At 54.5% G+C, this 27,564-nt stretch overlaps 10 protein-coding genes and 2 non-coding genes across 12 annotated transcripts; 4 read left to right on the top strand and 8 right to left on the bottom strand.

Annotated features, from left to right (window-relative positions):
- Positions 1-426: 426 nt before the first annotated feature.
- Positions 427-2,347, bottom strand: F5Z01DRAFT_632133 (scd2/ral3; the record flags this gene model as incomplete). The annotated part of the gene is made up of 3 exons (XM_046261841.1): positions 427-713; positions 764-2,153; positions 2,213-2,347. The coding sequence occupies 3 exons, from the start codon at positions 2,345-2,347 to the stop codon at positions 427-429; spliced, it is 1,812 nt and encodes a 603-aa protein (XP_046122974.1).
- Positions 2,348-4,259: 1,912 nt separating this feature from the next.
- Positions 4,260-6,529, bottom strand: F5Z01DRAFT_16277 (SAC3/GANP/Nin1/mts3/eIF-3 p25 family-domain-containing protein). Its single transcript, XM_046257819.1, has 3 exons — positions 6,172-6,529; positions 4,897-6,115; positions 4,260-4,847 (listed from the first exon to the last, which is right to left on the bottom strand). The coding sequence occupies exons 1-3, from the start codon at positions 6,254-6,256 to the stop codon at positions 4,634-4,636; spliced, it is 1,518 nt and encodes a 505-aa protein (XP_046122973.1). The 5' UTR covers positions 6,257-6,529; the 3' UTR covers positions 4,260-4,633.
- Positions 6,530-6,535: 6 nt separating this feature from the next.
- Positions 6,536-8,807, top strand: F5Z01DRAFT_642151 (EAP30/Vps36 family-domain-containing protein). Its single transcript, XM_046262620.1, has 2 exons — positions 6,536-6,878; positions 6,928-8,807. The coding sequence occupies exons 1-2, from the start codon at positions 6,778-6,780 to the stop codon at positions 8,774-8,776; spliced, it is 1,950 nt and encodes a 649-aa protein (XP_046122972.1). The 5' UTR covers positions 6,536-6,777; the 3' UTR covers positions 8,777-8,807.
- Positions 8,808-10,804: 1,997 nt separating this feature from the next.
- Positions 10,805-11,144, bottom strand: F5Z01DRAFT_669781 (uncharacterized protein; the record flags this gene model as incomplete). The annotated part of the gene is made up of 3 exons (XM_046264472.1): positions 10,805-10,844; positions 10,901-11,031; positions 11,091-11,144. The coding sequence occupies 3 exons, from the start codon at positions 11,142-11,144 to the stop codon at positions 10,805-10,807; spliced, it is 225 nt and encodes a 74-aa protein (XP_046122971.1).
- A 378-nt stretch (positions 11,145-11,522) lies between these two features.
- Positions 11,523-12,445, top strand: F5Z01DRAFT_632128 (mitochondrial 18 KDa protein-domain-containing protein; the record flags this gene model as incomplete). The annotated part of the gene is made up of 2 exons (XM_046261840.1): positions 11,523-11,719; positions 11,776-12,445. The coding sequence occupies 2 exons, from the start codon at positions 11,523-11,525 to the stop codon at positions 12,443-12,445; spliced, it is 867 nt and encodes a 288-aa protein (XP_046122970.1).
- Positions 12,446-12,679: 234 nt separating this feature from the next.
- F5Z01DRAFT_t4 lies at positions 12,680-12,761 on the bottom strand. Its single transcript has one exon. It is a non-coding gene; the product is annotated as a tRNA-Ser (tRNA).
- Positions 12,762-12,983: 222 nt separating this feature from the next.
- Positions 12,984-13,065, bottom strand: F5Z01DRAFT_t3. The gene has a single exon. It is a non-coding gene; the product is annotated as a tRNA-Ser (tRNA).
- A 185-nt stretch (positions 13,066-13,250) lies between these two features.
- On the bottom strand, positions 13,251-16,788 carry F5Z01DRAFT_16484 (GMP synthase). Its single transcript, XM_046257847.1, has 21 exons — positions 16,338-16,788; positions 16,075-16,222; positions 15,990-16,022; positions 15,900-15,939; positions 15,833-15,841; positions 15,712-15,776; positions 15,534-15,658; positions 15,413-15,485; positions 15,323-15,351; positions 14,883-15,270; positions 14,798-14,829; positions 14,668-14,744; positions 14,575-14,618; positions 14,446-14,474; positions 14,377-14,391; positions 14,308-14,319; positions 14,207-14,248; positions 13,977-14,150; positions 13,770-13,922; positions 13,571-13,629; positions 13,251-13,510 (listed from the first exon to the last, which is right to left on the bottom strand). Exons 1-21 carry the CDS (start codon positions 16,380-16,382, stop codon positions 13,474-13,476), a joined length of 1,629 nt encoding a protein of 542 aa, XP_046122969.1. The 5' UTR covers positions 16,383-16,788; the 3' UTR covers positions 13,251-13,473.
- A 407-nt stretch (positions 16,789-17,195) lies between these two features.
- Positions 17,196-18,131, top strand: F5Z01DRAFT_669778 (uncharacterized protein; the record flags this gene model as incomplete). Its single annotated transcript, XM_046264471.1, has 1 exon — positions 17,196-18,131. The coding sequence occupies one exon, from the start codon at positions 17,196-17,198 to the stop codon at positions 18,129-18,131; it is 936 nt and encodes a 311-aa protein (XP_046122968.1).
- On the bottom strand, positions 18,059-19,456 carry F5Z01DRAFT_16376 (short chain dehydrogenase). The gene is made up of 2 exons (XM_046257832.1): positions 19,102-19,456; positions 18,059-19,042 (listed from the first exon to the last, which is right to left on the bottom strand). Exons 1-2 carry the CDS (start codon positions 19,142-19,144, stop codon positions 18,294-18,296), a joined length of 792 nt encoding a protein of 263 aa, XP_046122967.1. The 5' UTR covers positions 19,145-19,456; the 3' UTR covers positions 18,059-18,293.
- Positions 19,457-20,514: 1,058 nt separating this feature from the next.
- F5Z01DRAFT_678895 (uncharacterized protein) lies at positions 20,515-24,080 on the top strand (the record flags this gene model as incomplete). Its single annotated transcript, XM_046265479.1, has 6 exons — positions 20,515-21,264; positions 21,316-21,550; positions 21,647-22,460; positions 22,523-23,251; positions 23,348-23,600; positions 23,691-24,080. 6 exons carry the CDS (start codon positions 20,515-20,517, stop codon positions 24,078-24,080), a joined length of 3,171 nt encoding a protein of 1,056 aa, XP_046122966.1.
- A 115-nt stretch (positions 24,081-24,195) lies between these two features.
- F5Z01DRAFT_632123 (XFP N-terminal domain-containing protein) lies at positions 24,196-26,705 on the bottom strand (the record flags this gene model as incomplete). The annotated part of the gene is made up of 2 exons (XM_046261839.1): positions 24,196-26,492; positions 26,543-26,705. 2 exons carry the CDS (start codon positions 26,703-26,705, stop codon positions 24,196-24,198), a joined length of 2,460 nt encoding a protein of 819 aa, XP_046122965.1.
- Between the last annotated feature and the right edge of the window lie 859 nt (positions 26,706-27,564).

The raw sequence follows: 27,564 nt of genomic DNA, 5'->3' as shown, positions 1-27,564 counted from the left end.
CAGCCGAAAATACATCAATTTCCCATTTGCCCCTTTCCAGTCCAGAACGCCCCTGCATGATCTCTTTGGGAGCCTGGGTAAAGATACTGATACTAATGGATAATCCGCGCAAATGAACGTCTGTTGCACTGGACCGGCAGAGCGAGTCGCCAGCCGTGCGCCCTGCCAGCAGTTTCCAAGAAGCCCTCACTGACTGACTGACTGTATGGCCTGCCCTGTGTGACTGGGACACGGCCCTCGCACCCATCAAGGGGCAGCCAGTAGTGCTGAATGCAAGTCGTGAAGATCGTGTGGGACATTGGCGTTGCGTCCGTCAAGAATAAAACTGCGCAGGGGTATATACTCCCGTTCGAATGCTCGTAATAACAAAGGGGAAGATGGGGTTCAACTCACGCAGCGCTCCGATATCGTCCGTTCATGTAAAGTTCATACCACTTCGACATACAGAAGCAGCTTTTCGTTGTGCTGTAGCGCGTAGTCAAGGTCGTTGTCGCTCATCAGGTTGGGCTTGTCGCCTGTTGCCTCATCCTTGTAGAACAGTTGGATCTGATCACCGTCTGGCACCTTGAGTCGGTCGCGGATCTTGTCAAACAGCTGCTGGTACGCAATGTCGGACGGTACACGGATGGCAATGAGGTCGCCGTTGTAGTACATTTTGACCTTCATCGCGGAGCCCTGCGGCTGTGATTGGGATTGCGAGTGGGAGTGGGAGGCTGTCGGGCGATTAGTGAATGTTGCTACAAGATGATGAAACAACACGTACCTTGGTGGCCCATCTGGCGCGGCGTTGCTGAGAGACCACCGTATCCTCCGCCGTTGAGATTGTTCCGTGACGACTGACGGGACCCATCAGCAGGTGATTCGTTTGACGACATCTGTGATCCCTGTGACAGGCGGTAGTCCCCAGCGCCTTCGTTGAGCTCCAGCTCGTAATCGCCCTCGCGAGGCGCAAAGAACTGCTTCACAAGCAGGCATCGCGAGATATAAGGTGGTTGGTTGAGCAGGTTCTTGACATACGCATCCAGATTATGCAATCGCCCTTCGGTAATCGCATTGGTCACGTAGTTGACGGGACCAGGCATATAGGGCAGAGTCCGCTTCTGGGTGCCGGTGTTGCCAGCTTCAGCCGGGAACTCTGTCAGAAGTGCAATCTGAAAGTCGTAAAAGTCCTCGTAGTATCGCGAGAGGACCCATTGTCGACCATCCTCCAGCATAGCCTCAATGACAAACCAGTACTTTTCCTCCGCAAAGCAATACCGTGGTATGCGGGCTTGGATGGGGGCGTACAATTGCGACGTTGACTTGGAAGCGTACTGGTTCTGCTGGAGTTGTTGCGACTGGTGACCAGCCGACCGCTGGCTGGTGCGCGCATTCTGCTGTTGCTGTAAGCTAGTCTGGCTGCTTTGGCGGCCGTTTTGCTGAATGCTCAGGCGTTCCATCGACTGCTCCATGGGCTGCCCACCACCACCCGACCCGACCTCGAATTTGCCCAGCGTGATGCTGCTGTTCTTGTATTCGGCGGCCATTTTCTTCCACTCTTCGACCTTGGGAACGCCGGCTTTGCGCAGTGCTTCCTCGGGGTTCGGTAGAGGCTTGTCACTCGCCATGTCGCGCAGCTCGATGAAGGATACGGGAATCAGGCCTGGACCGCCCAATCTACCAATAGGCTTGGCAACGAACCACTCTGGGTTGGACTGCGCAATGACAATGATCGCCTCGCCCTGTTTCGCATCCAACTCATCAGCTCTCTCGGCAGCAAAGTCGAACATGACCACTCCGTAGACCATGGGGCCATTCTTGCCAGGTTGCGATTTGCGCTGCGCTGCGGGCATGGGTCCCGAAATGGGTCCAGATATTCCTTTCCCTTGGACGACGCCGCCGCCGCCACCGTGCGAGTCGCTGTAACCCGAGTCGTGGTTTGGCATCTTGCCTGCGCTAGGCACGCGCCCGCTGCTGCCGTCGTCGCCCTCTGTCTTGCCCAGCGACTGGAAGAAGGCGACGGGAACGAGACCTCGCGCATCGGGCAGAGCGGGGTTGCATGCCTCGTACCAGTCGGTGTCGTCCTCGCGGCCTATAACATGGAAGAAATCGCCCCGAGAGAAGCCAAGCTCCTGATCTGACCGTGCCTCATAGTCGTAAAGCGCCTTGATGACCTGGGATCCATTAGCACCGTGGGTTCGAGAGCGCGAGGTCGAGCGGAGCCCCCAAGTACCTTCTTTGGCGGGACGATTGCGACGGCATGTTTCGGCGCGACGTGGGAGTTCGTTTTCTCCTTCTCACCCTTGATAGAGCGTCGAAGAGCCTGGACAAAGCGCATGGTCGTTAGCTTCTCATCTGACGCGAGCATGTTTGCGATAATGGTCTGGCAAGTCTGTGGTGTATCGCGTGCTGAGCCCCCTTGCGCGCGCAATGTCGATCCGGGCATATGCTGTGCCTGCTGTCGTTGTCGATGCGGGGCCCAACCAGCACATTACGTCGGCCGTCACTTGGCCACACAGAGGTATCGTGACCAGGAAATTGAAGGGACGTAACACGCGGCGCGATTGATGTCGCCGTGAAAAGGGGTTCGCATCAGACAGCCCTTTCTTTTTCCGCGAGCGGCGCAAAGGGGGGGCAGGCAAAGCAAAGGCTGGCAGCGCGCGAAGAGGGACCGTGGGCTGCAGGAGCACGAACCTTCATATTGGCTGGTGTTACGGCTGCCCGAGGCCGGGGTGCGATGGAATCGACAATCGAAGCGAGATCTGCGGTGGCCGTGGCTCGAGGAATGGTCCAGAATCGCCTTGAGCGGATGGTCGCGCTGAGGAAGTTTGGTGTAACTCGGAGGTAGGCTCGTAGGTCGAAGCGCTGGAGGACGAGGATGGATGATGCACCAAAGAAAGCCGACAGTGGGTGGGAAATGCAATGTGAAAATGGAATGCACGCGGCACACATGCAGGCCTGCACGCATTCGCCTGGCAGCAGCACTCCAGTCAGCACATTGGATGATTGATTGGTAGTCCTTCAGCACATACAAGGTCCAGTCGCTAGACTTAGAGTGACTGCACGCCCCGCCGGCGCTTCCATGGAGGGGCGGGGTCCAGCTTCAACTGCTGGACGACTACCTGGGCTGGCCACTCAGGGGTACCAACAGGCTTTTCGAAAGTCATGCCACCTCCATGTCATGTTAATGTTATAATCCTCACGTCTTCTTGCCACCTAGGTTCAGTCCTCCTCACCTGGGGAACCCCTAGACTTGATAATTCTCGGGAAACCTCAACACTAATGGGTGCTGTCAGCCAAGATGTTGCTGTCCGATCCCTCGATCCTTTGTGGCCATTCCCATCCATGATCCCGATGGTTCCTCTCTCACCCCGCCTTAGACTCAGTCACAACCTTGAATTCACTCACCAGACCCTTGCTTTTGGACCAGTCTGTTTCAGAACGCACCCCGGGGGAAGACACATGAATGCGAAAATTTAATATCAATGCTTATCAAATGGTAGCACTCAGGTACCTTGTTCGTCGGTGCCCAACGGCTCTCACAATTTCTGGTCCAAGACTTCACCAGTAGCGCGAGTCGTGCGCTAGTTCAACATGTGGCCGCAATAGACTATCGCAGTAATATCTATCCCATTGTTCTTCACAACCGCACGTGCCTAGTGGGTCAGTCTCGAGGAACTGTTCCTGTCCAAATCTCCAAGTTGGATAAAAACCTCCTTAGCAGGTTCGGGCTGCAATGACCCATGCCCGATCTTCGCGGTCGGCATTGAAACATTTGAATACGCCGAAACGTTGGACTCGTCAGCCCCTGGTGCTGCCCAGCGCACGCAAAGTTTTCTCGCTCGTAATTAAAGAGTACGTGTGCATTATTTCTCCACGAGCTTCCAACGGTCTGTGGATCACGCATATGCGAACTCTCAAGAATGGGTCTGCGCCAAGTCAACTGCGATAGAGATGGGCCATGTGTCGTACCCTCAAAGTTGAACTTAGGTGGACTGGCTCGCTTGTTAAGCGACGAGGTAGGTAACAGTAGATTCGAGCTAGCATGGCCTTGGAGCTGTGGTGATATATCCAGCCTTCTGATATATTACCTAAAAGCCCCTTCTATCCTGGTCAGACCATTCCGGCAGCGACGTCCAAGGGATGACTTCACAAATGCTGACCCATGCATGATCGAGCAAGTTCATTGAGACATGCGAGCATTAAGAACAGCGGACAACTGGATTGACTGTTTATTCTCAAATATTAGTCGGACTCCTGATAGAGATTTATTCCGTTGAACGCCCGTCACCATACCAAACTCCAATGCGCCACGCCAACGCTATGCAACCAGGCGCCATCTGCTAAAGGGCAGTGCGAATCACCGCAATAGCCCTATTAAGTTCAAAAGCCATCTAAGCCCCCTGAGACCAAAACTGTGTCTTGAGGTCACAGACAAGAGTCAACGATGATGACTACGCTGGACCTCGGGCCACCCGAAGCACAGGAGCCATCCTTGGGCTGGCATGCTTCATTTGAAGCGAGGAAGCCATACTGCGAAAATGACGAAACAATAGCAGATCAAGGGTATCGAAGGCGCAAGACAAATAAACCAGACTCTTCGTCACCAGTAAGACCACAGCACCCCAAGGGTTCATCATCATGAAGGCAGAGCTCAAATCTGACCCTTGATGTCGACCCGTTGGAATGCTGCCGCGCGAGCGCCTTCGAACAAGCCACCAGCCTTGCCCGTCAGGAAGGCAATGTACTCGGTCCGGTCTTCGAGGAGGTGCTGCCCCTGATAGTCGATAATGAACTGGGCAGCATCAGCATCGGTTTCAAAGCCGAGCTCTTCGGTGATGAACCGAAGTTTCACATCAGGTTTATAACTAGCGAGGGGTTAGCATCCGGGTATAGAATGTAGGGAGAAAAACTCACGCTTTGCAAATGTTGCACAGGGCATGCAGGCGTTCCCGCACGATGAACATATCCATGAGATACGCTCCCATGTTGGGTGTGTCCATGTAGAGTTGGAAGAATCGGTGGTAGTTTCCTAGCGCGAGAGCGGAGCGGACGTCGAGCGCGTGTTTGATGGGCCGTTCGGTCTTTTCAGCTGTGGTTAGATCTGCGATAGTATCATTGAGGCCGCTGCGGTTGGCTGTGTGGATGAAGTAGAGGATGCGGTATGCCTTGAACTCGATGGGACTTCCTTTCAGACCCATCTGATACAGCGATCGAAGCTGGGTCTGACACTGATTATACTCACCTATGTCCCCCTTCTCCAAGGCAATACGCGCGTGAATCTCATAAACAGAGACAGTGAACTCGTTCTTGATATGTTGAACCGTCAAGTCCTGGCGCATGGACTTGAACTGATCGCAAATGTACGAGTAGTTGCCTTCTTTTCTCCACTTCTTCTTGAGAAGCTCGAGAGTCTGGCGAAGGATTCGCTCAGGCCGGACTTTAGATGGCACAGGCGCGGAAGTGAGACGCAGGTACCTCTTCTCCAAGGTCTCACACGTCCCGACAACAGGTCCGTCTGACGGAGGCGGCGGGCTAGGCGAGCGGTTCGCCTGGTATTCGCTCTCGAAACGTCGCTTGCGTTTATTGGCTTCCGTGTCGAACTTACTTGACTTGAAGGTGCCGTCATTGATGCGTTTACTAGGAGACGAGATACGGTCCCCCAGAGAGCGAGAGGTGTTAGTAGATGCCCAAGGAGGTTGCGTCTCGCCAGCCCCAGCGTACTCGGAGGACTTTCGCTTCTTGTTATGAAATGACGACGAGGTCCCCGTAGCAGTGGAGCGTTCGATTTTGACTAGCGCTTGCGGCAGCGGCATGTTATCCCAGTCGGTAGTGTTAAGTGTGTTATTGTCCGTAGCAGCGCGAATGACTTCCTTCAGCTTGACTTCCATCTCTGCGCGTGTCACGGAAGGATCGCTATTATCGGGAAGAAAAGAACGGGACACGTAGTTGCGAACAGAATCAGGCCAAACTACTTTGCCTTGCTTCGAATCAGGTTTCGCAGCGGCGGAGGAAGAATCACTGGATGGTGGTTGTGCGAGCGCCGGGGGAGCAGCGTAAGCAGCGTGCGCGAGAGGTGGAGGTGGGGGATAGGTGCCAAAACCTTGGCGGACAGGCACAGCTGTGTATGCAGGATCTGCGAAAGCCATTAGTACAGATGAAATGGTGTCGGTGGTCGATGCGTGAACTCACTGGGTGGGTAGGCATAGGGGGACAGTGGCGGAGGTTGGGCCACGCCCGACGCTGGCTGCGCCGTCGTCGTCCAACTAGGCATCATCGTGTCGATTTTGGCCAACAAAACTAGGTTAACAAAGCGGCAAAAGTGTTCTCGACAAGATTTAGACAAAGAGGCCGGTCGCTGCGATGCGTTCTTGATGGCTCTTGGTGCGATAGAGCGAACAGACGGTCGAGTTGTAGATGACAAAGAGCGCAGGCGGTGAATTTCGGAACATGGCGGTGGAATGTGCGAGTCAGCCGGCAGAACCCCGGCCAATCGTGGTGATCATTCGCGGGGATTATGTAAAACTGGATACCACGTATCATCACTGCCAGTCGCCATGTAGGCGAAGGTCACTCGAGCCACAGCGTCAACAATGTATACCTTATGATGATGAATACTTTTGTTGCGTCCACCGCGCTCGCATGATCCATATTCGCGATAGAATACTCTGCTTTGGGGTCGTTTCTGACGTTTTACGAGTTGACGCACGGGCGTTATCCTCCGTCCCCCACACCTCACTACGTACGCCGCTCACCTTGAGTCCCTCACATTGAGATTCAACATCTTCGGCATGACGAATGTTTCTCCAACATATAGACTTGACGACGGCCTTGCGGCCTTCGTATCTGCCTGATGAGGTACTTTTATTTGTTCAGGATAATGTGGGTCTTTATGAAGGGTACGTCAGTCTGTTACATCTTGGGGGGTCTTATGTCTGACGAAGCTAGGAAGTTCAAGCTGCCCGATCAACAGAACGGCCAAGTATACTTGACGTCGCATCGGATATGTTATGTCGATAAAGATGAGCCACGCAAGCGTTCGCTTGCGTTGGAGCTGAAGGATGTGGAGCGCCATGAGTTTTACGCCGGCTTCTGGAAGTCCTCGCCCAAGGTCACCATTGTCCCCAAACCACCGAAAAGGGCATCTCTCCGGCAGACTGTCTCCAGTGTCAGTGCGCCCCGGCGCAACCAAGGCCCGAACTCTCCTCGACCAGAGGGTTCACCGCGCCCGAAGCCAGAGACACCCGTCGCGAGTTCGGCAACATGGGTGTGTACCATCTGCAGTTTCTCGAACCCGGTGCCATCCAACTTTGACCCTTCAGCGGCGAACGTACACACCCCTTTGCCGCCGTGCCTCGCCTGTGGCATCAAGCCCTCACTGAGTCATGTTCTGAAAGCTGCAATCGCCAGCGCGAACAGTCGGCCTTCGCCGGCGCCAGCAGCTTCAAGCCCGGTATTGCCAGTACGATCCAAGCTCCTGGACTCGAAATCGCCCAGAGAAGCATTTAGCGAAGCTTCATCACCGGACAGAACAGGAAGTCCGCAGTCAGCTACTGCGCCAGGGGAAGCGGCATCAACGTTTGAGTGTCCCAGATGCACCTTTTCGAACCACCCCTCATTACTATCTTGCGAAATGTGCGGCGCCTCATTGATCTACCGACAGGGTGCCGAGCCTGAACCTGTGGCGCCATCGGCAGATGTTGCCCGCCCGCAGTCACCTGGTCCAGCGATGGACAGCCCGAAGGCCTCCGGGCCTGGTGGTATTGATGTCCAGGACAGCGTCAAGATCTCATTCCGAGGAGGCGGCGCCCAAATCTTCTACGAGAGGCTCAAGGGATCCATGACACAGCGCAAGTGGCTGCTGCAGAATGCCCCCCCGCCGCCAAAAAGCGGTCACTTGATGGACGATGGCCAGTCCAGCTCTGGGCAGAGCTCGCCAAAGCATAAAACCGTCGGCATTGCGGGGTTGGAGCAGCGAGGCATGAACATGCGAAAGAACAACGAGTTCATCATTGGTAATGCCTTTGAGGACCTAGAGGCGCTGATGGCATCTGCAAAAGACGTCGTGGCCCTCGCTGAGAGATTGGCGCGTCAGAACAGCGCAGGTGGTGAAGGTATCTCAGTCGAGGAGAATGCCATACTCGCTGAATCGGCCAGTCAGTTGGGGCTGGTCACGACGAAGGACATTGTTGGCGGCGGCAGCTCGCAATCCTTGTACTTGTCAGAACTTGCGAGAAATCTTGCGGAATTTCTGACAGACGACTCTCGTGGCGTGCTGAAGAAAGAGGGCGGCATCATTACCCTTGTCGATCTATGGGCCATGTTCAATCGCGCCCGGGGAGGCGTTGAACTGGTCAGTCCGATGGATTTCGAGAAAGCCGTTCGACTGTGGGAAAGTCTAAAATTGCCAGTCCGTCTCAGAACGTTCCGGAGTGGTGTCATGGTCGTGCAGGGACGCGATCGGACAGATGAAACCACCATCAAGGCACTCCTGTCATGGCTGCAGGATCTTCACGAGTTCCCGCCTGAAAGAGAGGTGCCATGGGACTGGCGAACATTTGGACAGGGCGTCACCGCCCAGGAAGCCGCCACTCGCTTTGGATGGAGCCTGGGTGTCGCCGAGGAGGAGTTACTCATGGCCGAAGAACACGGGGCTGTGTGTCGTGAGGAAGGGCTCGAGGGCCTGAAGTTTTGGATCAACTATATTGACACTGGTGACATCAAACCGATGAAGACGAAGGCACAAGAAGACGCGGACGCAGTGGTCAGGAATCTGAAAGAAAGCGGACTTGTGTAGCTTACTACAATGAATACATGAACAACGACATTTCCGACCTTGACCATAACCCTGGCAGAGACTTCATTACACTGTGACCCCAAGCTCCCAACGCCATGAACTCACAATTTGAAACAACCATCACCTGATCAGACGACAACATGAGTTGACAAGTGCTCTACAGCTTCCTTGATTGTCCGCAGCATCCGTTGATTGATGCAATATGGGCAACGGACAGGGGTTTCCTCCTCTGGCATGGGTTGATTGGCCTGGATCGGCGTCAAAGTGAGATCAGGGGGAGGACCAATATCATGTTCAGGACTGGCAAAACGCCCAACCACCGAATGGGAGTCATCAGGTGTCGACTCCATGGGGTGCGCGAGTGCTGCACGCTCATGGCGCTCTCGTTCTTCACGAGCCGCGGCTGCGTGTTGCTCAGCTGCATCCTCCTCTTGCTGCAGCTGTCGGAGGGCATTCTGCAACACTATGTCAGGATCCTCGTCTCCGTACAACGATTGCTCCGGCTGTGGTGGTGGAAGCGTGGGGGGCTCCGTGTCTGACATGGGTGGCGGGAGGGACTGCTGCTGTGACATGCGCCTGATCACCTCATCGCGTACCAAGGCGCAGATGCCGAGAGACGGTTCCACGCCTATGCCTCGGGCGATCTGCTCCCTGATAGCGGCTGGGCTCGTTCCTTGCGATACCTCCATAAAGCGCGGCAGACACTCTGCGAGGTAGTTGATGTCCTCGGCCATGTCCAACCCTGGGTCGCCCTGGCGGCGTTGTCGCCTGACCAGCAGGCCATATCGCTTCTTGAACCGATGTATCCAGCCAGGCGAGAATTCGGGTGGCGCGTCTTCTTTGTAGCGAGGGAGCTGCGCGAAGACAGCCTTGGCCTTTTCGCCGAGCTCTTCATTGGTGGGCTGCCGACCAGTGTTCTGCACCTGCTGGTACCACTTCAAGACGAGCTTCTCGACATCAGGCCAGTTCCCGAAGCGCAGACGCGACCCCGCCATGTGTTGAACCTCGCCATCGAGGCGCGAGTACTTTGGCGATAACGAGTGCGAGACGGTCGACTGGCTAATGTGCTGGCCGTACTCGGAAAGGAACCACTCAATGCACGCCTTGTGCGAAGGCCGGACGGATTGCGAATTGGCCCATCTTCGAAGCGCGCGTCTTTGATCGAGCGTCAGGGAATGGCGTTCCTTGGGCGGGATGGACTTTGAAGTATCTGCAGCGCTGGTGTCAATGTGGCTGGTGTCTTCATTGCCAGGAACAAGAACAAGAGCCGGGTCGGTGGTGACCTCGGCCATCGTGAGCCCCGGTATTCAATGCAGATGGAGCGCGTCGAATTCAAATCGTTGTAAGCGAAGTGCAGTTGGCCGAGGCGGAGCTTGCATTCGATTAAAGGAAGTGAGCGGACGATGCGACGGAGAGATGCGGCTGGCGGGGGGCTGGCGCCAATTGTCTCCACCCTCACGTGACACGCTCGCTGGCTTACCTTCCGTCTGTTGCAAAGACGACTGCGTGCAACTGAGCGTTGGAACTTATTGCATGGATTTCACACGCAATTAAACCGGACTGACGACATCAATGTAGGACATAGGGGGTTGGTTGAACCGCTGGAGCAACAAACGCGGTCCTGGCACTATGTGCTGCACAGTAACAGTACACTCATTGGACAGCGCGATATGTTTGTCAAGGAGTCACAGCTGCCAGGAGGTTCAACTCTGAGGAGCGAATTCCGCTGTCTACGGAGAATGTGGTCCAGTATAGGTGACGGGTATACCGAAGTGGTAGCATCTCGCAGCCCGACACTTGTTCAGGTCGACCACGTACTGCCGGAAGAGTGCCAGGGTACGGACTCAATGTCGGTCCCTATCATCAAATCACTATGTCTCTCCCTTGATGTAGCGTCGATTCATGTTGGCACAAGGATGGTGGAAGCGCGGGAGAAGTTCGAACGAGTAGCTGTGATTCACCCATTCCCCTCTATATGTACAAGCGTCGTACACGCCACCCAAGCGTATCTCGTCATCGATTCGTGGCTTAGTGCTTCTTTCCGCTGTCCTGCTCCTCGAGGAACTTCCTGTGGGGTGTCTGTTAGCCAACGCCGCATCGTAATGGGAAGCCGAGGACACGCACTTGATGAAGTCGGCCTCATCGGAGCTCGAGGCGTTCAGGGGAGGGGGGTTGGCAGCGGCAACAGGCTTGGAGGGTCCAGACGCGGCGTAGTAGATGCCACCGAACAGAGAGCCGAGGACGCCCATGGCGAGCTAGATGGTTCAGTCAGCGATTGATCTCGGGAGGATGCGAAATCGCGCGAGGGCCGTACGTAGTGTCCGCCGACCTGACGGCCAGCAATGGTGTAGTATGCGACGCCAGCCATTGTGTTGATGGAATGCGACTGTGGTGGGTGGTGGTAGTGAGCGTCGTCGGGAATCAATTGATTGAAGTTTGATGGACCGAGATCTCAAATTCCCTACAGCACCAAGCTCGTGCCTCGAAAGCCAGGCCGAAAGGGTCCACGGATATACACCGGGAAGAAACGGCCTGAGGAGATGGACAGAATCCGGCCAGCAGATGTGGGTCTGTTCCTCTAAGAAGAATCCGAGTCGACGTCACTGCAGCGCCGGCGCCTGGCCGTTCCGGTTCGACGCGACCTGAACGAATCCAATATTTCCGCCAGCTTCATGAACCTAACACGATTCTTTTAGTGCTAGGCCTCACAAATTACTCTCGTTATTTCATCGCACAGACCTTAGACATGCCGTGGTGGGGGAAATCCGCAGACTCGAAAGAGTCGAAACCTGAGCAACCTGCGACCTCGTCGCAACCTCAACCTGCCTCGAGCTTCGATCCCGATAAGCTCCCCGATGCCCGCAAACTGCCCAAGGCAATGCAAAGTATTGTCGATAAGTCCGACAAAGACGGCAGCTTCTTTGACAATGTAGCCGAGGGATTGTGCGTGACTCTACGGAGTAGTCTCCTTTGAGTTCACCAGTGCTGATACGAAGTAGTGGGCCAGATTCAACTGAGAGCAATGTGCGATACGCCGCATACGCTACAAGAATACGAACGATCATGCTCTCGGCACACCGATATGTTGCTTACACCTCGGATATCGGCGAATCTTTTCGACCTGTGGCGCACCCCAATATTGTCCGGGCAGCGTACGGTATCTCTTGGTTGTACATCCTGGGAGATGTGTCGCACGAGGGTTACCGTGCGTACTGGCACAATCAACGGGTGTTGAACCCAAACATCGAGCTGTCTGAACGTCAAGGCAAAGTCACAGGATTGCCCAGCGTGGAGACGGACACTACGAAGCTGCCAGGAACCGTGTCACCTCTGGAGGATTACCGGACGGTCATGGTGCAGCGCGGTCTGTTCCAGAGTTTGGCGTCCATGGGTCTGCCTGCCTTTACTATCCACAGCGTCGTGCGATACTCGGGCAGGGCACTAAAGGATGCCAAAAACAAGACAGTGCGAACATGGGGCCCTATTGGTCTCGGACTCGCTGTCGTGCCATTCCTCCCTACCCTCTTCGACGAGCCAGTTGAGAATGCTGTGGAGTGGCTGTTCCACAAGGGATTCGAGGCGTACGGGGGCAAATCATATGTTGGAAATGCGCCTGTGACAGGTCGCGAGGACCTTCTGAACAAGAAGCCTAAAGATAAGGAGTTGTAATGGACTGTACAAGTAAACGGTATGTAAATCAGCGTTGATTTTAGGGAAAGACATAAGACCACTCTTGCTTCTAGACACTTGTTTCTCCCATCGGCAGAAGTCATGGGCAACATTAGTTCGCACACCCACGACTTGCTGCACTGCCATTGTCACAACAACTGCTTTCTTGTGCAGCATACAAACGCCCGTCCAAAAAGAGCGGCATCCTTGAGGATGACAGCAAAAGGAAATCGTCGACGTGGGCCTGATTCGAACAGACGCTCCCGAAGGAACAAGATTTCTAGTCTTGCGCATTAGACCACTCTGCCACCACGCCTGATGATGGAGATATTTCGCTGGGGCAAGCCACCTATGAGGGCTGGTGCAGGAGGGGAAGGCCGCAAGGGAAAAAGCTTGCAAAAAAGGGGGGCAACGCGCAACACACGCTCCCCTCAAGAGGTCCAGAACGCCCGTCCTAGTTAGGTGCCCACAAGTCTCCAGCTCGCCAAGGTCATTTAACGAACAATCAGTATACATAGTTCGAGGACAAAAAGGAATTCGACGTAGGCCTGGTTCGAACAGACGCTCCCGAAGGAACAAGATTTCAAGTCTTGCGCGTTAGACCACTCCGCCACTACGCCTCAGAATTAAAAATTTCAAGATTGCATCCTATGATCATTGCACATAAATGGCGCGAGGGTACAAAGGTACGCTCTTGTGTAGAAGAAGTCCTCTTAGAAGACGTTGGCGGGTGAATCCTTCGCTGTGATGTGACTTGGGAAAGATGTGTTTCGAGCTGGCTCATACCGTCTTGCTGATTTTATCAACCAAAAGGCAGCTGCTTTAGCGATTGGTTCATAGGGCGTCTGATGGGATGTTGATGTGACAGCAGCCCGTGGTGCATTCCCCTAAGCCTCTCATGCGCTACCTAATCTATATACCTTTCTTGACAACCCTTCAAACGCCAAAAGTCAAATTCCTTTTCATGGCTTACTAGCTTACGCCGGCAACTACTCTATCACCTGCCACGCAACCCCTCGGATCGTCGTTTATTCCAGCTCAATAGTGCCAGGGGGCTTTGAGGTCCTGGTAATACAAGGTCAGTTCGAAGCTCGATCCCAACGAAGACGATGATTTTTCACTTACAGGTCATAGACTACACGAGAGACACCGTCAACTTCGTTGCAGATCTTGCGTGAAATTTCCTGAGAAAGGCAGGTCAGTACGGAACGGTGCCACACGCCGGGGAAGACTGTAGTGAATGTGGATAGAGCAAGGGCATTGAATTTCGTGGTATAGGAAACTTGGAGGGCGGGGGCGGGGGAACAAGCCAGATATGACTTACCTGGAGGAAGGCGTTGTCGAAGTTGAAAACCTCCGCGCTCATGAAGTCCTTGGTACGGACGGCGCGGAGAATAATGATGTAGCCCCAGACCCGCTGGTCGCCGAAAACACCAACACTGCGGCTCGTGTCGAGACCAGCAAAGGCTTGAGAAATCTGGGAAAGAACTGTCAGCTTGCGGCTGTCTTCGGCGGCAAATCAAGGACAAACCTCGTCGTAGAGTCCGGCTTCCTTGATCATACTGATAAAGATGTGGTCGGCCTTGCGGGCGATATCCACTCGCTCCTTGGTAACGTCACCGAGGATGCGGATAGCGATACCAGGGCCGGGGAAGGGGTGACGGTTGACCAGGGACTCGTGGATGCCGAGCTGACGACCGATGGCCTGCAGAAATCAGCATCATTGAAAGCTTGGATGCTCGGCTTTTGGATGTAGCGTACCCTCACTTCATCTTTGAACAGGAGCCTGAGCGGCTCGATAAGCTGTGTGAGAAGTCAAGTCAGTTTGGTGTGTGTTGGGTTTCAACGAAGCGTGTGCTCACACGTAGTCCTTGCTAAAAAAGCGGTATCAGTCAGTGCGTACCAGAAACCACGGGGTTTACTCGACTTACGCCGTTCATCATCCTCTATATGCTCGTTAGCCAAGATGCTTCTAGGTCAAGAGCGCAGACATTGCTTACCTCAGGCAGACCGCCTACGTTGTGGTGTGCTATTTCCCCTGTCAGCATTTGCGCGCTTCTTTCTTTTTCGCAATAGGAGAAGCTTTCAGAAGCACCCCTGGGCGTCCGGGGATGCAATGGCTCGCTTACTCTTGATAGTGGCGGAAGGGCCCCTAAAGCTCAAAGACTCGATCCTACCGTGTCGTTAGCTTGGGATTGGCAACCTCTCCGGAAGAGACGTACACGTCAGGGTACAGTGTCCCCTGCAAGAACCATTCCACTTTGCCGCTGTTGGGGGTGTTCTCTGCTTCCTTCTCGATCTGACACGTCCTGTTAGCAAGTCAAGAGTGCTGCAAGACAACATTGGGCGTACCCTGATGGCCTCTTTCTCGAAAAGATCGATGACTTAGAATGGGTCAGTATCATTGTGAAGACCTGAGAGATTTCAAGGTACGTACAAGTCGAGCCGATAATCTTGCGCTTCTTCTCGGGGTCAGAGACACCCTCAAGACGGCTCAGGAAGAGGTCCTCAGCATCGACTACTGTGAGGTTAATGCCAAGATGTTTTCCAAGGGTCTCCTTGACCTCGTCGCACTCGTTCAGGCGCATGCATCCATTGTCGATAAGGATAGCCTTAAAGCGGTCGCCGATAGCCTCGCGCATTAACGCCGCTCCTACTGTGCTGTCTACGCCGCCGCTGCAAGCGCCTAGAACGAGTGCCCGGTCGCCGACGAGTTCCCGGATGCGAGCAATTTCGAGCTGGACAAAGTCGCCCATTTTCCAGTTTGGTTTCGCTCCGCAGATATCGACGCTGAAGTTTCGGAGCAAATCGGTTCCACAGGGGGTCTGCGATCGAACGTCAGGGGCAAGTCTATCGTGAGACCTGGGAATTACGTACGTGCTCAAGCTCGGGGTGGAATTGGACGCCTAGTCGCTGTGTTAGCAGACTCTCTTGATGATCAAAGGTTGGTAGCAGAAGAGTCCATACCGAAGATGGGCTTCTCCTCGTGTGCGATACCGGCGAACTCGGAGTTCTTGGTAGCAGCGATCACCACAAAGCCCTACTACAGTGAGTGACTCGTCCATGAATTTGTACTGCGAACATGTACCTTGGGTAGGCTAATCAGCTTGTCGAAGTGGGACATGAAAGCAGCGACGCTATCACCCAGCCCAGCGAACAGACGGTCGACGTGGCTGTTCACCTTGGTGACGTTGACGTCGGCGTGGCCATACTCTACGAAGAAAGGGTCAGCCATAGTTTTAGGGAAGGATCCAGAGATTGCGAACCTCGTGCCTCTCCGCGCGCAACATTCTTAGAGTCGATTCGCCATGCAATCTCTTGGCAACCATAGCTGAGTCGCTACTGTTAGAAACGCAACGGGAGTCGAAGCTTGGAAGCATGTCATACCAGATGCCCCTATGACTCTGTGTTAGTCTGGATCCTGAAACTAGAAGAATCAATTGCAGCGTCTCACAGGATGGGCACATTCAAATCAAAGACGGCAGGGTCGACATCTACACGGATGAGTACGAGAAATCGGACGTTCGAGAGACGGGCAGCTCACGGGGCGAGCCTTCGTCATAGACAGAGGCGGGACCTTGGAATTCAGTCAGATGCGGACACAGACCATGGGCCAACAGGCTGCATACCTCCGGAAAACACAATGCCCTTGGGCTTCCATGTGAGTTCGGCGATCTTGGTGGTGCATGGAAGCAGCTCAGCGAAAACGCCAAGAGAGCGCAGCCGACGCAGGATCAGATGGCTTGTTTGAGAGCCAAAATCGAGAACGAGTATAGTCTATACATCCCAATGTCAGCCCATGACCTTATTTTCGAATCGATTCCGCCTCCACAGTCCGTCTAGGGAGTTCTTTCGCAATTCGCGGCCAGTGCAGGGTACCGGTAATACGTACGTCGAAGTTGTTGTGGGGCGCTTCGCCCTCGGTGTTAGGGGCCATTGTGATCGTGGTTTCGACGGCGGTCGGGCAGTATTCAGCGTTGTCAAATGTCGCAAGTCGCAAGTCGCAGGACTCTTGCGCAGGAAAAAGATATGAATGAGTGTCGTGGCTCCCAAGACGTTACGAACATTAATTCGGCGTGACTCGCAACCCCTCCAAAAAATTAGCTGCCCCTCGGCTTATCGTGTCTTATCTGCTCTTATCTTATCTTTTCCTAGCGCAATGATTCCGCGACCGGACGCCGCTTTAAATTGTAACTCAGTACTTCACTGGTAATATATTAAAAGTTCAATTTGATGAATGTGGACAACACTTCTTGTAGTGTGGCTAGAACGTCAGCTCTTTTATGCAGTCTGCTATTATCAGGGCCAGTATTACAATGGACCCATACTTTTAGAAGCTGTGACACGTGAGCACGTTAATGTTAGGAAATGTATTCAACAATGAGTCCGCCTAGAACAAGCCCAGGGTAGGTCTAATGCGCAAGACGCGCACGCGCCAAGATGCTACCATGATCGAATCTCCAAGAGCAGATCACAAGACAGTGACTCCAGGCAGTTCTCCATCTTCTGTATAAACACTTGCCCGCACTCTCTTGATCACATCAGCTGTGTGTGGCAGCAGTATATTCATTCATTCATTTCTGCGCCGCCCTTATCTCCGTTCCCAACTAGGCCAGACCTTTCTAGAGGCTTCGCCACCTGCTTCAGTCAGCAACGCGCACGCCATCAAAGCGCATTACGCATTCACGCCCTGCCTACGCTTTTCGCAACAAATCACTTATAAGGGGACCGAGACCACAGTATCTGTAGGATGGCATCATCGACGGATTCCAACGGCCAGCAAGGCACTAGCTACGTCCAAATGCACGACAGACACGACGCAACGCTCGTAGGCACCCACTGCCAGTACGAATACTGCAACCAACTTGACTTTCTTCCTTTTCGCTGCCAATCATGCGACCACACTTTTTGCCTCGACCACCGCACCGAGACATCACATAAATGCACGAAAGCCGGCGCGTGGGCGGAGAGAAAGCGAAAGGCACAGCTCGCGCAGCCTGCCATTGGCGCCGGGAAGACGCTGAACGATCGCGTGTCACAGAAGCCATGCGCGTCGCCAGCATGCAAAACGACAGTCGGCACATCGCTGACCCCGGGCGTCCACTGCTCGTCATGTAATCGGGACTATTGCCTAAAGCACAGGCTGAAGGAGGAACACGACTGCAAGAACCTCGTGCCGATCGGAGCGCGCCCGATACAGATCGACGTCGCGCAAAAGACCAAGTCGGTGATGGACCGCTTCAAGGCCTGGGGCACCAAGCAAAAGGAACAGGCCGGCAGGGCGTTGCCAAAACCAAAGCCTACCTCCGCTGCGGCGCGTGTCGCGGCCGTGAACCAGCTCAAGAAAACGGCAAAGGGCGATGCCAAGTTGGCGCCTGAGAAGAGGATCTACCTCAAGGTGGAGGCGGAGGCGGAGACGGCCAAGGCAAAGTTCCCCAAAGGTGAATTCTTCTACTCGCAGGACTGGGTCGTCGGCAGGGTGTTGGATGCGGCGGCCAAGTCGCTGCAGGTTCAGAACGTCAACAACCAGAGCGCCAAGGAAGAGGACAAGCTGCGCGTCTTTCACGTGGAAGGAGGGCGCGTGTTGGAGTTCAATGAGAAGGTCGGGACGGCGCTGCAGAGCGGCAACACGATTGTGCTCTTACGAGGCGTAGGGCCGGCGCAAGAGGATCTGATTACCATGTAGGCAGCGGGCGATTTGTTCGGCATTGCGTGGCGTTATTGGCATACCTACTATCACAGGTTTGGGGGTGGGCATTGATCTCGAATGTTGAGCGGTGGTTTACACGAAGACATAGCACTTTCTGTTTGGGTAAATTCATAGACGTCTTTCTTATGGGCTCGCAGATCAACGCTGTGTATATCCGCCATCTACCCTCAAGTCCTCTCCTGAGATCATGCCACTTTCATCACGGCATAGGAACTCGACAGCACCCGCAATCTCCTCCGGCACAGCAAACCTGCCCGTGGGGATCTGGCTCTCCATGGCTTTTCTCTTGACCGGATCGGCCCAGGCTTTCTTGCCCAGCTCTGTCAGCACCACGGTAGGGCTGACAGTATTGCAAGTGATGCCCAAAGGACTCCATTCAAGCGCCATACATCTTGTGAGGGCGTTGAGACCCGCCTTGGACGCGCAATAGGGCCCGTGACCATCGAGAGCCACGTGTGCAGCCTGCGACGAGATGCTGACGATGCGGCCCGGCGGTTTCTCTTGCGTGGAAGGATAGGATGTGTACAGTCTGTGAAACGCCTGGCTGACGAACATGGGACCCAACAAGTTGGGCACAATGTTTTTGGTCGCCTCCTCGGCTGTCGTCTCGGCCAGAGGGCTCACGGACACATATCCGGCCGCGTTGATGAGTATGGATGGGAAGATGTCATTCCCCTTAGCGTATTTCTCGATCCGTGGGAATGCTTCTCTGACACTGGGGTCGGAGGCAATGTCACACTCGACAGCTGTTACGCCTGTTGGGTTGCTGCTCCCATATACCTTCTCCAGGACAGCGTCACGACGAGATGCCTCGAAAGGCGCGTATAGCAACGCTAGCCGCGCGCCTTCTTTTTGCAACCTCAATCCAATGGAAGAGCCAAGGCCGCCTGGGATTGTTTGTCAGCAGAGATGTTGGTAGGCAGGGTAGAGGCGGAGCGCCACTCACCTAAGCCTCCGGCAATGATCGCCAAACGTCCTGCGTACGCCATGTTCTACTGCTGCCAAGTCGGTATCACATGTAGGAATGAGGAGCGAGCGCGATTGCGAATTTGAAAACTGGTCAAGTTTGAGGTGGTGTCAGGTGATTCAAGTTACACGACATATACCAGGACTCAGGTTACACGATCGGGGACTGAGTGTGGGGGATGGGGTTACACACCCGATAACAGTGGGGTAATTAAGCATCTCGTGTAACGCGGGAATAAAGCGAGATCTTGAACTATTTCAACGACATGCGTCTTGGATATTGACAATTACTGATCAGTAGGAGCATGTCGTAACGAGTCTTGCCTCGACTGCCGCCCAATCTTTCCACACAATTCACCAGCGACGCACGGCTGTTTGTGCCATCCGGATCGGGACATGTCGAATCGTCGATGCAGGCGTCAGCCTTCAGGGCCCCAGCCCCCGGGGTTCCTGTTACTCGCCCTCGGCGTCGGCTGCTAAAAGTTGTTGGCGACTTGCACAGATACTGACCAAGGCGTTTCGCGTGCATTTTGCCGCTGAGGAACGATATGACGTAACTCCTCCACGCGCGTGCACGAGGCGTTGCCGCCCTGGCCCCTTAAGCGACTTGCCCGGACTTTCCCTGTCGCCGTTTGACCTTTGCGCCCTTATGTCCAGCCTCGATTGACCGCGTCTGCGCCTCCATGTCGTTGGGTCGTGGGCCTGGCCGTGGCCATGGTGGCTGCCCATGAGCGGTTATCATGGATCGCACTGCTCGAGTGCACTTTGGTGAGGTGCCTGAGGGGAAGGGTACCTGAAGCTGCTGTAGAAGGCACGTTCGGTACCATGTGCCAAAACATGGCGTGAGGCTCGCCTGTCAGTAGGTACCCTGGAAGTTTACAGGTATGGTAAGTAAGGTAGCAGCTACTGGCCAAGATCCAACGTAAGGTGTGATCCTTTCGATGGGGCATCCTCATCATCAGCCTTCTTCTCACATGCCATTCTGTCGTCGTCTTCTTCCTCCCAGAGATTCACCACACTCAATCCTGAGCAACCGTGTCCGTTTCACGCTAGGGCAGCCGATTGAAGAGATGCGGCCAGTTCAGAAGACCAACCGTCCCACATGCGCACCATTGCAAGGCGCGTGCTGCCGCCAGACTCGTGTCTAAAGATTGCATTTGGGCAGCGGCGCTTATGGAAAAGGACCAGATACGAATGGAGGAATGCCACGAAAGATGCACATTGCTGTTCACTTAGGGAGGCAAAACAGGGAATCTGAAGATGTCTGCCTCACAGGTAGGTATAAATACAGTATCCTGCTGCACATCTAGTTCCTTCTGCACAATTAATTAACTACATCCCAGCCAACTACCGAACCCTGTCCAAGCCTTCTACAAGTACCTCTGTCGCTTCAATGACATCCCCGAACGACTACAGTGTCGGATGGATCTGTGCGATCAAGCCCGAATATCTGGCTGCACGATTGTTCCTCGATGAAGAGTATACACCTCTGAAAACTCAAAACCCGAACGATGACAATGTGTACACGCTTGGTCGTATGGGAGACCATAAAATCGCCATAGCTTGTTTACCAAAGGGCGCATACGGCACTGTGAGCGCAGCAAATGTCGCCAAGGACATGCTCTGCACTTTCCCCAACATACGATTCGGGCTCATGGTCGGCATCGGCGGCGGTGCTCCCACGAGCACACACGACATTCGACTTGGTGATGTTGTGGTGAGCATCCCTGATGGTGCCGACGGCGCTGTGCTGCAATACGACTTTGGGAAGACGATCCAGGGAAAGCAATTCAAAATGACGGGGCATCTTGATCAACCGCCCACACTTTTGTTATCTGCTGTGCAGACTCTTGATATTGAACATTCCATACATGGCCACAGCATCGATGACACGATTACAAATATACTTGCCGCCCATCCTCGCGCGAGGAAGCAGTGCCAGAAGCCGGACCCCGGGTCAGATCTTCTGTACCGCAGCGACGTCGTCCACACGGACCGGAAGGCGCTCGAATCTTGCATGACCGGATGTGGCAATGGGTCGGATGTGATCACCACGAGGCCGGACAGGCTTGATCACGAAAAGGGCACCCACATTCACTATGGCCTCATCGCGTCCGGCAATTCGCTGATGAAAGACGCCAAGGTTTGTTCCCGCATCGCGTCGCAAGTACAAGACTCTGACCTCTAAACCAAGATACGTGACGCACTAGCCGGGGAAAGAAATGTCCTCTGCTTCGAGATGGAGGCAGCTGGGCTGATGCCATCTTTCAAGTGCCTGGTCATCCGAGGGATATGTGACTATTCAGATTCTCACAAGAACAAAATCTGGCAAGGTTACGCAGCAATGACAGCTGCAGCATATGCGAAGGAGCTACTTGGAAAGATCAAACCGCAGCGAGTCGATGATGAGAGGAGAGTCTTGCATGACCGTGAGTACTGCGACTCTGTCAGAATGAGATGGCGCCGAACTGCATGACGTCTTGGACACTTCTATTCAGGGGAAGACAAAGGCTGACGGGTACAAGTTCAAAAGTCAGTTCAAGAGGTCCGAGATTCGACCAATGTCATAATCGAAAACACGAAACTAGACAAAATCCGCCAGTGGCTGTCCCCGTGTGATCCCTCCACAAACTACAATCGTGCTCTGTCCTTTCGCTTCCCCGGAACGGGGCAGTGGCTTCTCGACAGCGAAGCATACCGAAATTGGCGAACAAACCTGTCTTCTCATGCTTTTCTTTGGCTTAATGGAATGGCTGGTTGTGGCAAAACAGTCATCAGCTCGACAGTTATCCAGAGCCTCCTCGAAGAAAAGAAATTCCTGCTGTATTTCTTCTTCGACTTCAGCGACAACGCAAAGCAATCCTTGGAAGACATGCTACGCTCGCTACTGTACCAACTTTACTGCATATCGCCCGGTACCCGTGAGCCGCTCGACAAACTCCTCACTTCCGTCAAAGAATCACAGCCTGGCGTTGCCCAGATGATCTCGACTTTCAGTGCCATGGTAGGCGCAGCGGAGCATTTGAGCGTGGTGATAGATGCGCTCGATGAGTGCACCACGAGAAACAAGGTGCTAGCATGGCTAAAAGACATATGCGGGAAGAATCCGCGCCTGCAACTCATCACAACCAGCCGCCCAGAGCACGAGATTGAATCTTCCATCCGAGCCTGGGCTTCATCGAGGGCAATTGTGGTCCTCGAGGCCGGACTCATCGACCCAGACATATACGCGTTCATTTATGACAAGGTATATCACGGTGAAGAGCTAAGTCGCTGGCGCAAGAGGCCACTTGTCCAGGAAGGCATTGTGACCGCACTCCGAGACAAAGCCGACGGGATGTATGTGGCCCCATGAACCACAAGGAGTACGCAGTGTAACTTCGACTGACAAGCCTGTACAGGTTTCGCTGGGTCACTTGCCAGCTCGCAATGCTGGAAGGGTGCTGCGATTACCAGGAGCTTGAAGCTGCGCTGCAATCGCTCCCCCCTTCTTTGGATGAAACCTACACCCGCATCATCGATTCGATACCTCTAAATCGCCTGGCCAAGGCATTGCGCATCTTGCAATTCCTCACTTACGCTGAGCGCCCCCTGACAATCGAAGACCTTGTCGATGCAATTGCCGTCTGTCCCACTGAGAAGCCGTGTTTCGATGAGAATAATAGGCTCCCGGTGCCAGACGAGATTCTTTTGTACTGCTCGAGCCTAGTGATGGTAGTGAGGGACATGTCTCACCACGAGGGCTGTGACGGAAGCGACGAAGAAGGTGGAAGAGTACTTCTACTTTCGCATTATTCCGTCAAAGAATGGCTGGTCTCTGGTCGCCTCAGGGAAAGCCTTGCCCGACACTTTTGTGTGCCAAACGCGCACCACCTTATGGCGTTAGTATGCATCACATACCTGCTGGACCTCCCACTCGGAGAACAGGAGGAGGATATTATGCGCCTTCGCCCTTTTACATGGTACGCGTCGGCGTCTTGGGATTTTCACGCTTCGCTAGCGGGTGACGGCGACGGGGTGATCACAGGATTGATCTTGAAGCTGCTGCGTGAGGACTCGGACTCTGACCAACCTTTGTATTGGAGTCGATTCGGTGCAACGTCTCCGCTGTGCTTCGCGGCCAATAAAGGGTGGCTTGGAGTGATGGGAGCACTTCTTGATGCGGGAGCAAACATCAACGAGTTGGGTGGGCCGGTGGGAGGTCCCGTTGGTGGTCGTGATGTCAGCTCAGGCAAGTGCAGTCCGCTGCAGAGAGCTTGCTCCGCGGGTCACGAGGCGGGTGTACGACTTCTCCTCGACCGAGGTGCGGATCCCAACGTCTTCGGAGAACATGCAGACACCGCCTTGGAAGCTTCTTGCACAAGGGGCGATCAAGCGATTATTCAACTTCTTCTGAAGCATGGTGCTCAAGTCAGCCCCCCCGGAGGATCGGCGGGCTTTGCCTTGCATGCTGCTTGCGAAAGGGGCTATACAGCGATTGTTGAACTCTTCCTCGAAAAAGGTGCAGATGTCAACGCCCCCGGAGCATTTGCGGGCCCCCCCTTGGAAGATGCTTGCGAAGTAGGCCAGCAAGGGATTGTTCAACTTCTCCTGGACTATGGTGCTGATGTCAACCATGACGGCGGCTCTGCCCTGCAATTTGCCTGTTTTGAGGTGGACCTCGACCTCGTACAGCTCCTTCTCAAGCGAGGTGCTGATGTCAACATGCGCGGCGGACCCTACGGATGTCCCCTAAAAGCTGCTTATTCAGGGGGCGATGAAGCAATTATACAAATGCTTATAGATCGGGGGGCATATGTCGACGCTGAAACCAAGAGAGTCAAACCAGCGTGGGAGAGGTGTGAAAAGGGCGCGACGATGCTGATGCCACCTAAACCAGGGGAAATTGGTCGGCTCGATGGGCAAGGTGGACGAGACAAAGGGCAAGAAACCCATACTTACTACTTGGCACCTTACTAACGATAGGTAGGTAGTAACACAAAGCCCTGATTTCATCTCTTGCCTCACTATGCTATCTTGGCTTTAAGTGCACTCTGGCTATAGTTACCTCATTTGGTCGCTCCTTACTCAAATATTAGGCATGTCGTAAATGTCGTCGGGATCTGTAGCTGTCAGTCTTGATCACCACGTTTCGGTAGGCCAGCTTACCTTTGCCATTGGCCGTGATATACTCCCTGATCTCGGCCACCTCCTCATCAATCTTCCGCACCAGCTCGTCGAGCTTGCTCTTGACCTTGTCGTCCCTGCCAGCCGCGGCACGCAGAGCCCTGGCGGCCAGGTCATACCGACTGACCTTGTTCAGCATCATCATGTCAAAGGGCGTCGTTGTGCTGCCCTCTTCCTTGTAGCCCTCGACCGACATGCGTTCCGGCCTGTGGCGTCCAAAGATCAGACCCTGCAGCTCCGCGGCGTATCCGTGGTAGTTGAAGAGCACAGGGCGGTCGTCCGTGAACATGTCGATGAAATTCGCGCGCTGCAAGGCGTGCGGGTGGCGGGACTCGGCGGCGAGGACCATCAGATCCGTGACGTTGACCACACGCACGCGGAGACTGGGGAGAAGCTTCTCGAGGACCTGTACGGCGGCAATCACCTCGAATGTCACCTCGACACCAATGCCCACGAGGACCACGTCAGGCTCCTGGCCCTCTTCCTCGGAAGAGGCAAATTTCCAGACGGAAGCGCCCCGCTTGCAGTGCTCCGCGGCATCCTTCTCCGAGAGGTAGACGGCGGTGGGCTGCTTGGAGCCGATCATGAGGTTGACGTAGTTCTTGGATTTGAGGCAGTGGTGGATGGTGCTGAGGAAGCAGTTGGCGTCAGGGGGCAGATAGACGCGGGCGGCCTCGGCCTTGAGGTTGAGCACGGCTCCGATGAACGAGGGGTTCTGGTGGGAAAAGCCATTGTGCTCCTGTCGCGCCCATGTGCTGGTCTCGACATAGTTGATGGAGCTAATGTCGCCGTGCCACTCGGTCTCGTGCGCCATCTTGTTGAACTTGGAGTACTGCACCATCATGGTGTGGACGATGCCCAGGAAGGCCTCGTAGCTGGGGAAGAGGGCGGTGCGGCCGGTCAGCGTGTAGCCCTGCATGAATCCCTGGCAGCAATGTTCCGACAGGATCTCAATGACACGGCCGCCCTGGGCGCGGGAATATTGGTCCCACTGGAAGTTGCGGCCGCTGTGGTCCAGGATGGCGCTCAGCTTGTTGCTCTCGAGTTCGTCGGGGGAGAAGACACGGAAGCTCTTTGGGTTGGCCTGGGCGACTTGATCGAGGAACTTGCCTGTCTCCTTCATACTGCTGGTCTTCTGGGCCCTCTCGACTGCCAGGGGCCTCCAGTCAGGCAGGTCCAAAGCCTTATGTGGATCGTAGGTCATCTTGAGCTGACCAAGCCTCTTGGAGCTGTTCTTGGGAAGGATAGAAAGAATGCTGTCAATAGGTTTGCTGTCCTTGAGAAGACTACCGGCATCGTAGCTCTGCAACCACTCTTGGAGCAGCTTCAGGTGCTTCTCGTCTTTGTTGGCTGAGGGTACGGGAATCTGGTGAGAATTGAACGATCCCTCAATGAACTCGCCGTCAATCTTCTTGGGGCCAGACCAGCCCTTGGGTGTGCGCATGACAATCATGGGCCATCGGGGCTTGACAATGGGTTTGCCCGAGCGCGCAGTAGTCTGGATCTTCTTGATCTCAGCAACGGCCCACTCCATGGCGCCGTGTAGCTCCCCATCAATGTTCTCGAGATCTTCAACGATGCAGACCTGGTAGCCATACCCTGAGAAGAGAGACACGATCTCCTTGTCGTCCATGCAGCCAAATATGGTGCGTTCGCTGATCTTGAAGCCGTTCACGTGCAGAATGGGCAACACGGCACCAGACTCGGCAGGGTCAATGTACTTGATGGCGTGCCACGCTGTTGCTGTGGGGCCGCTCTCGGCCTCGCCATCTCCAACGACGCACGTCACGATGAGGTCGGGGTTGTCCATGACGGCACCGAAAGACACGGCCAAGGCATAGCCCAGCTCACCACCCTCGTGGATGGATCCAGGCGTTTCGGAGTTGATGTGACTAGGGAAGCCTCCGGGCACGGAGAACCCTGTGATGAGATTCTTCAAGCCGTCCTTATTGACAGTATACTTGTTGGGGTAGAATCGCTCCAAGGATCCCTCGAGCCAGAGGGAAGCCAGAGCAGCGGGAGCACCGTGGCCTGGTCCAATGACGAAGATCATGTCCATACCGTGATCTCTGATGAGGAGGTTGAGATGCGACCAAACGAGAATGAGGCCAGGACAGGTACCCCAGTGACCAAGGAGTCTTGGCTTGACATGCTCAAGTTGGAGGTCTTGTTCTATGAGCACATTATCGCGGAGGAAGATCATGGCTGTGGTCATGTTAGATGTGGCTAGCATGGAGAGTTGTTGTCGTACTTACACCCAGCAATGTAGCACGCGGCGCGTTGAAAGTCCTTGAGTGACTGAGCATCCTCCTTGCTGAGAAGTGTCTTGTCGACCTTGACAGCCAGCTCTAGGGTGCTGTCTGGGAGGTGACTGGGCAGAGCCGGGGGGTTGGGCTGGTCTACTACTTCGCCAGGCATCTTGGAATCGTGTTGTGTCTAATGTCTGGTGACTGTCTGATTCCGAGAAATGAAAAAGATGAAGATTGAGGGAGAGGACGCGTCAAATGTCCGACTCTGCCGTGATGTCGCCATGATCAAGATCGCGCGGCTTTGTGAGGTATCGATGACGTCGCGCGCTGCTTTGCTCCATCTCATTCTCGGCTCCACGCTCAAGGCTTGGCCTGGCCTGGCTAGGCTGGCACCAGTTGCATTGTCACTTGCTCATCGCAGATACTGGATCTCGAGATGATTTTGAAAAACAGGTGCCGCCAAAGACCCTTAGTATTCGACGTCGATCTTGCTAGGGGCGGCTAATTCCAGTCCACGGCAAGCCACGCGAGCGGGCTGGTCCAGGCGCGGAAGGCTGCGCTATGGCGTCAACGGATTGAACCCTCCTCATCCCACGCAATGTAACCCAATTCTTCGGTTCTCTCATTATCGAGTGGCTCGCGCAACTGCAGCCTGATAGTTACTGGACGCAACGTGCTGGCGTTCGTTGAGTCGTTTGTTCCCTGCCTCGAAGACCAGAGCAAGTGCACCCTGAACTCGATCAGCTGCGTCCAGAATTCTGCGTGTGAAGCGCGAGAACGTGACAATCTCCTATCTCGTCCTTGGGACAGAAATCCAGGAGACCACAATGCGCGGTGTGTCCCCTAGCACCGTTTCTGTCGTCCATGGGCGCGACTGGCGAAGACTTGATGAACGAAGGGACAATGCACGTTACAGAAAACGATGCGGCCAGATATGCGCTGCACTTTTCGCACCTCGTTAAGCTTGGTCTACCGAGATACCCGCTCGCCAGATGTTGTCGATGCGCTCGCTCGAGAAGTCCAGGGAC

The sequence above is a fragment of the Emericellopsis atlantica genome, assembly GCF_019669845.1.
Source record: "Emericellopsis atlantica unplaced genomic scaffold F5Z01scaffold_1, whole genome shotgun sequence".
In the NCBI taxonomy this organism is placed as follows: domain Eukaryota; kingdom Fungi; phylum Ascomycota; class Sordariomycetes; order Hypocreales; family Bionectriaceae; genus Emericellopsis; species Emericellopsis atlantica.
The sequence above is the reverse complement of the archived record's forward strand: the minus strand, read 5'-3'. Positions and strand labels throughout refer to the sequence as shown.

Excerpts from the sequence above, each read along its gene's own strand:
- F5Z01DRAFT_16277 (XM_046257819.1), bottom strand. The coding sequence starts at position 6,256 with ATGATGCCTAGTTGGACGACGACGGCGCAGCCAGCGTCGGGCGTGGCC. Across the intron at positions 6,116-6,171 it reads CCCCTATGCCTACCCACCCA|ATCCTGCATACACAGCTGTG; the intron begins GTGAGTTCACGC and ends TGGCTTTCGCAG. Across the intron at positions 4,848-4,896 it reads CTGTGCAACATTTGCAAAGC|TTATAAACCTGATGTGAAAC; the intron begins GTGAGTTTTTCT and ends ACCCCTCGCTAG.
- F5Z01DRAFT_642151 (XM_046262620.1), top strand. The coding sequence starts at position 6,778 with ATGTTTCTCCAACATATAGACTTGACGACGGCCTTGCGGCCTTCGTAT. Across the intron at positions 6,879-6,927 it reads AATGTGGGTCTTTATGAAGG|GAAGTTCAAGCTGCCCGATC; the intron begins GTACGTCAGTCT and ends TGACGAAGCTAG.
- F5Z01DRAFT_16484 (XM_046257847.1), bottom strand. The coding sequence starts at position 16,382 with ATGGCCCCTAACACCGAGGGCGAAGCGCCCCACAACAACTTCGAC. Across the intron at positions 16,223-16,337 it reads CGCCCCACAACAACTTCGAC|ACTATACTCGTTCTCGATTT; the intron begins GTACGTATTACC and ends TGGGATGTATAG. Across the intron at positions 15,271-15,322 it reads TCCACCCCGAGCTTGAGCAC|ACCCCCTGTGGAACCGATTT; the intron begins GTACGTAATTCC and ends GTTCGATCGCAG.
- F5Z01DRAFT_16376 (XM_046257832.1), bottom strand. The coding sequence starts at position 19,144 with ATGGCGTACGCAGGACGTTTGGCGATCATTGCCGGAGGCTTAG. Across the intron at positions 19,043-19,101 it reads GATCATTGCCGGAGGCTTAG|GCGGCCTTGGCTCTTCCATT; the intron begins GTGAGTGGCGCT and ends AAACAATCCCAG.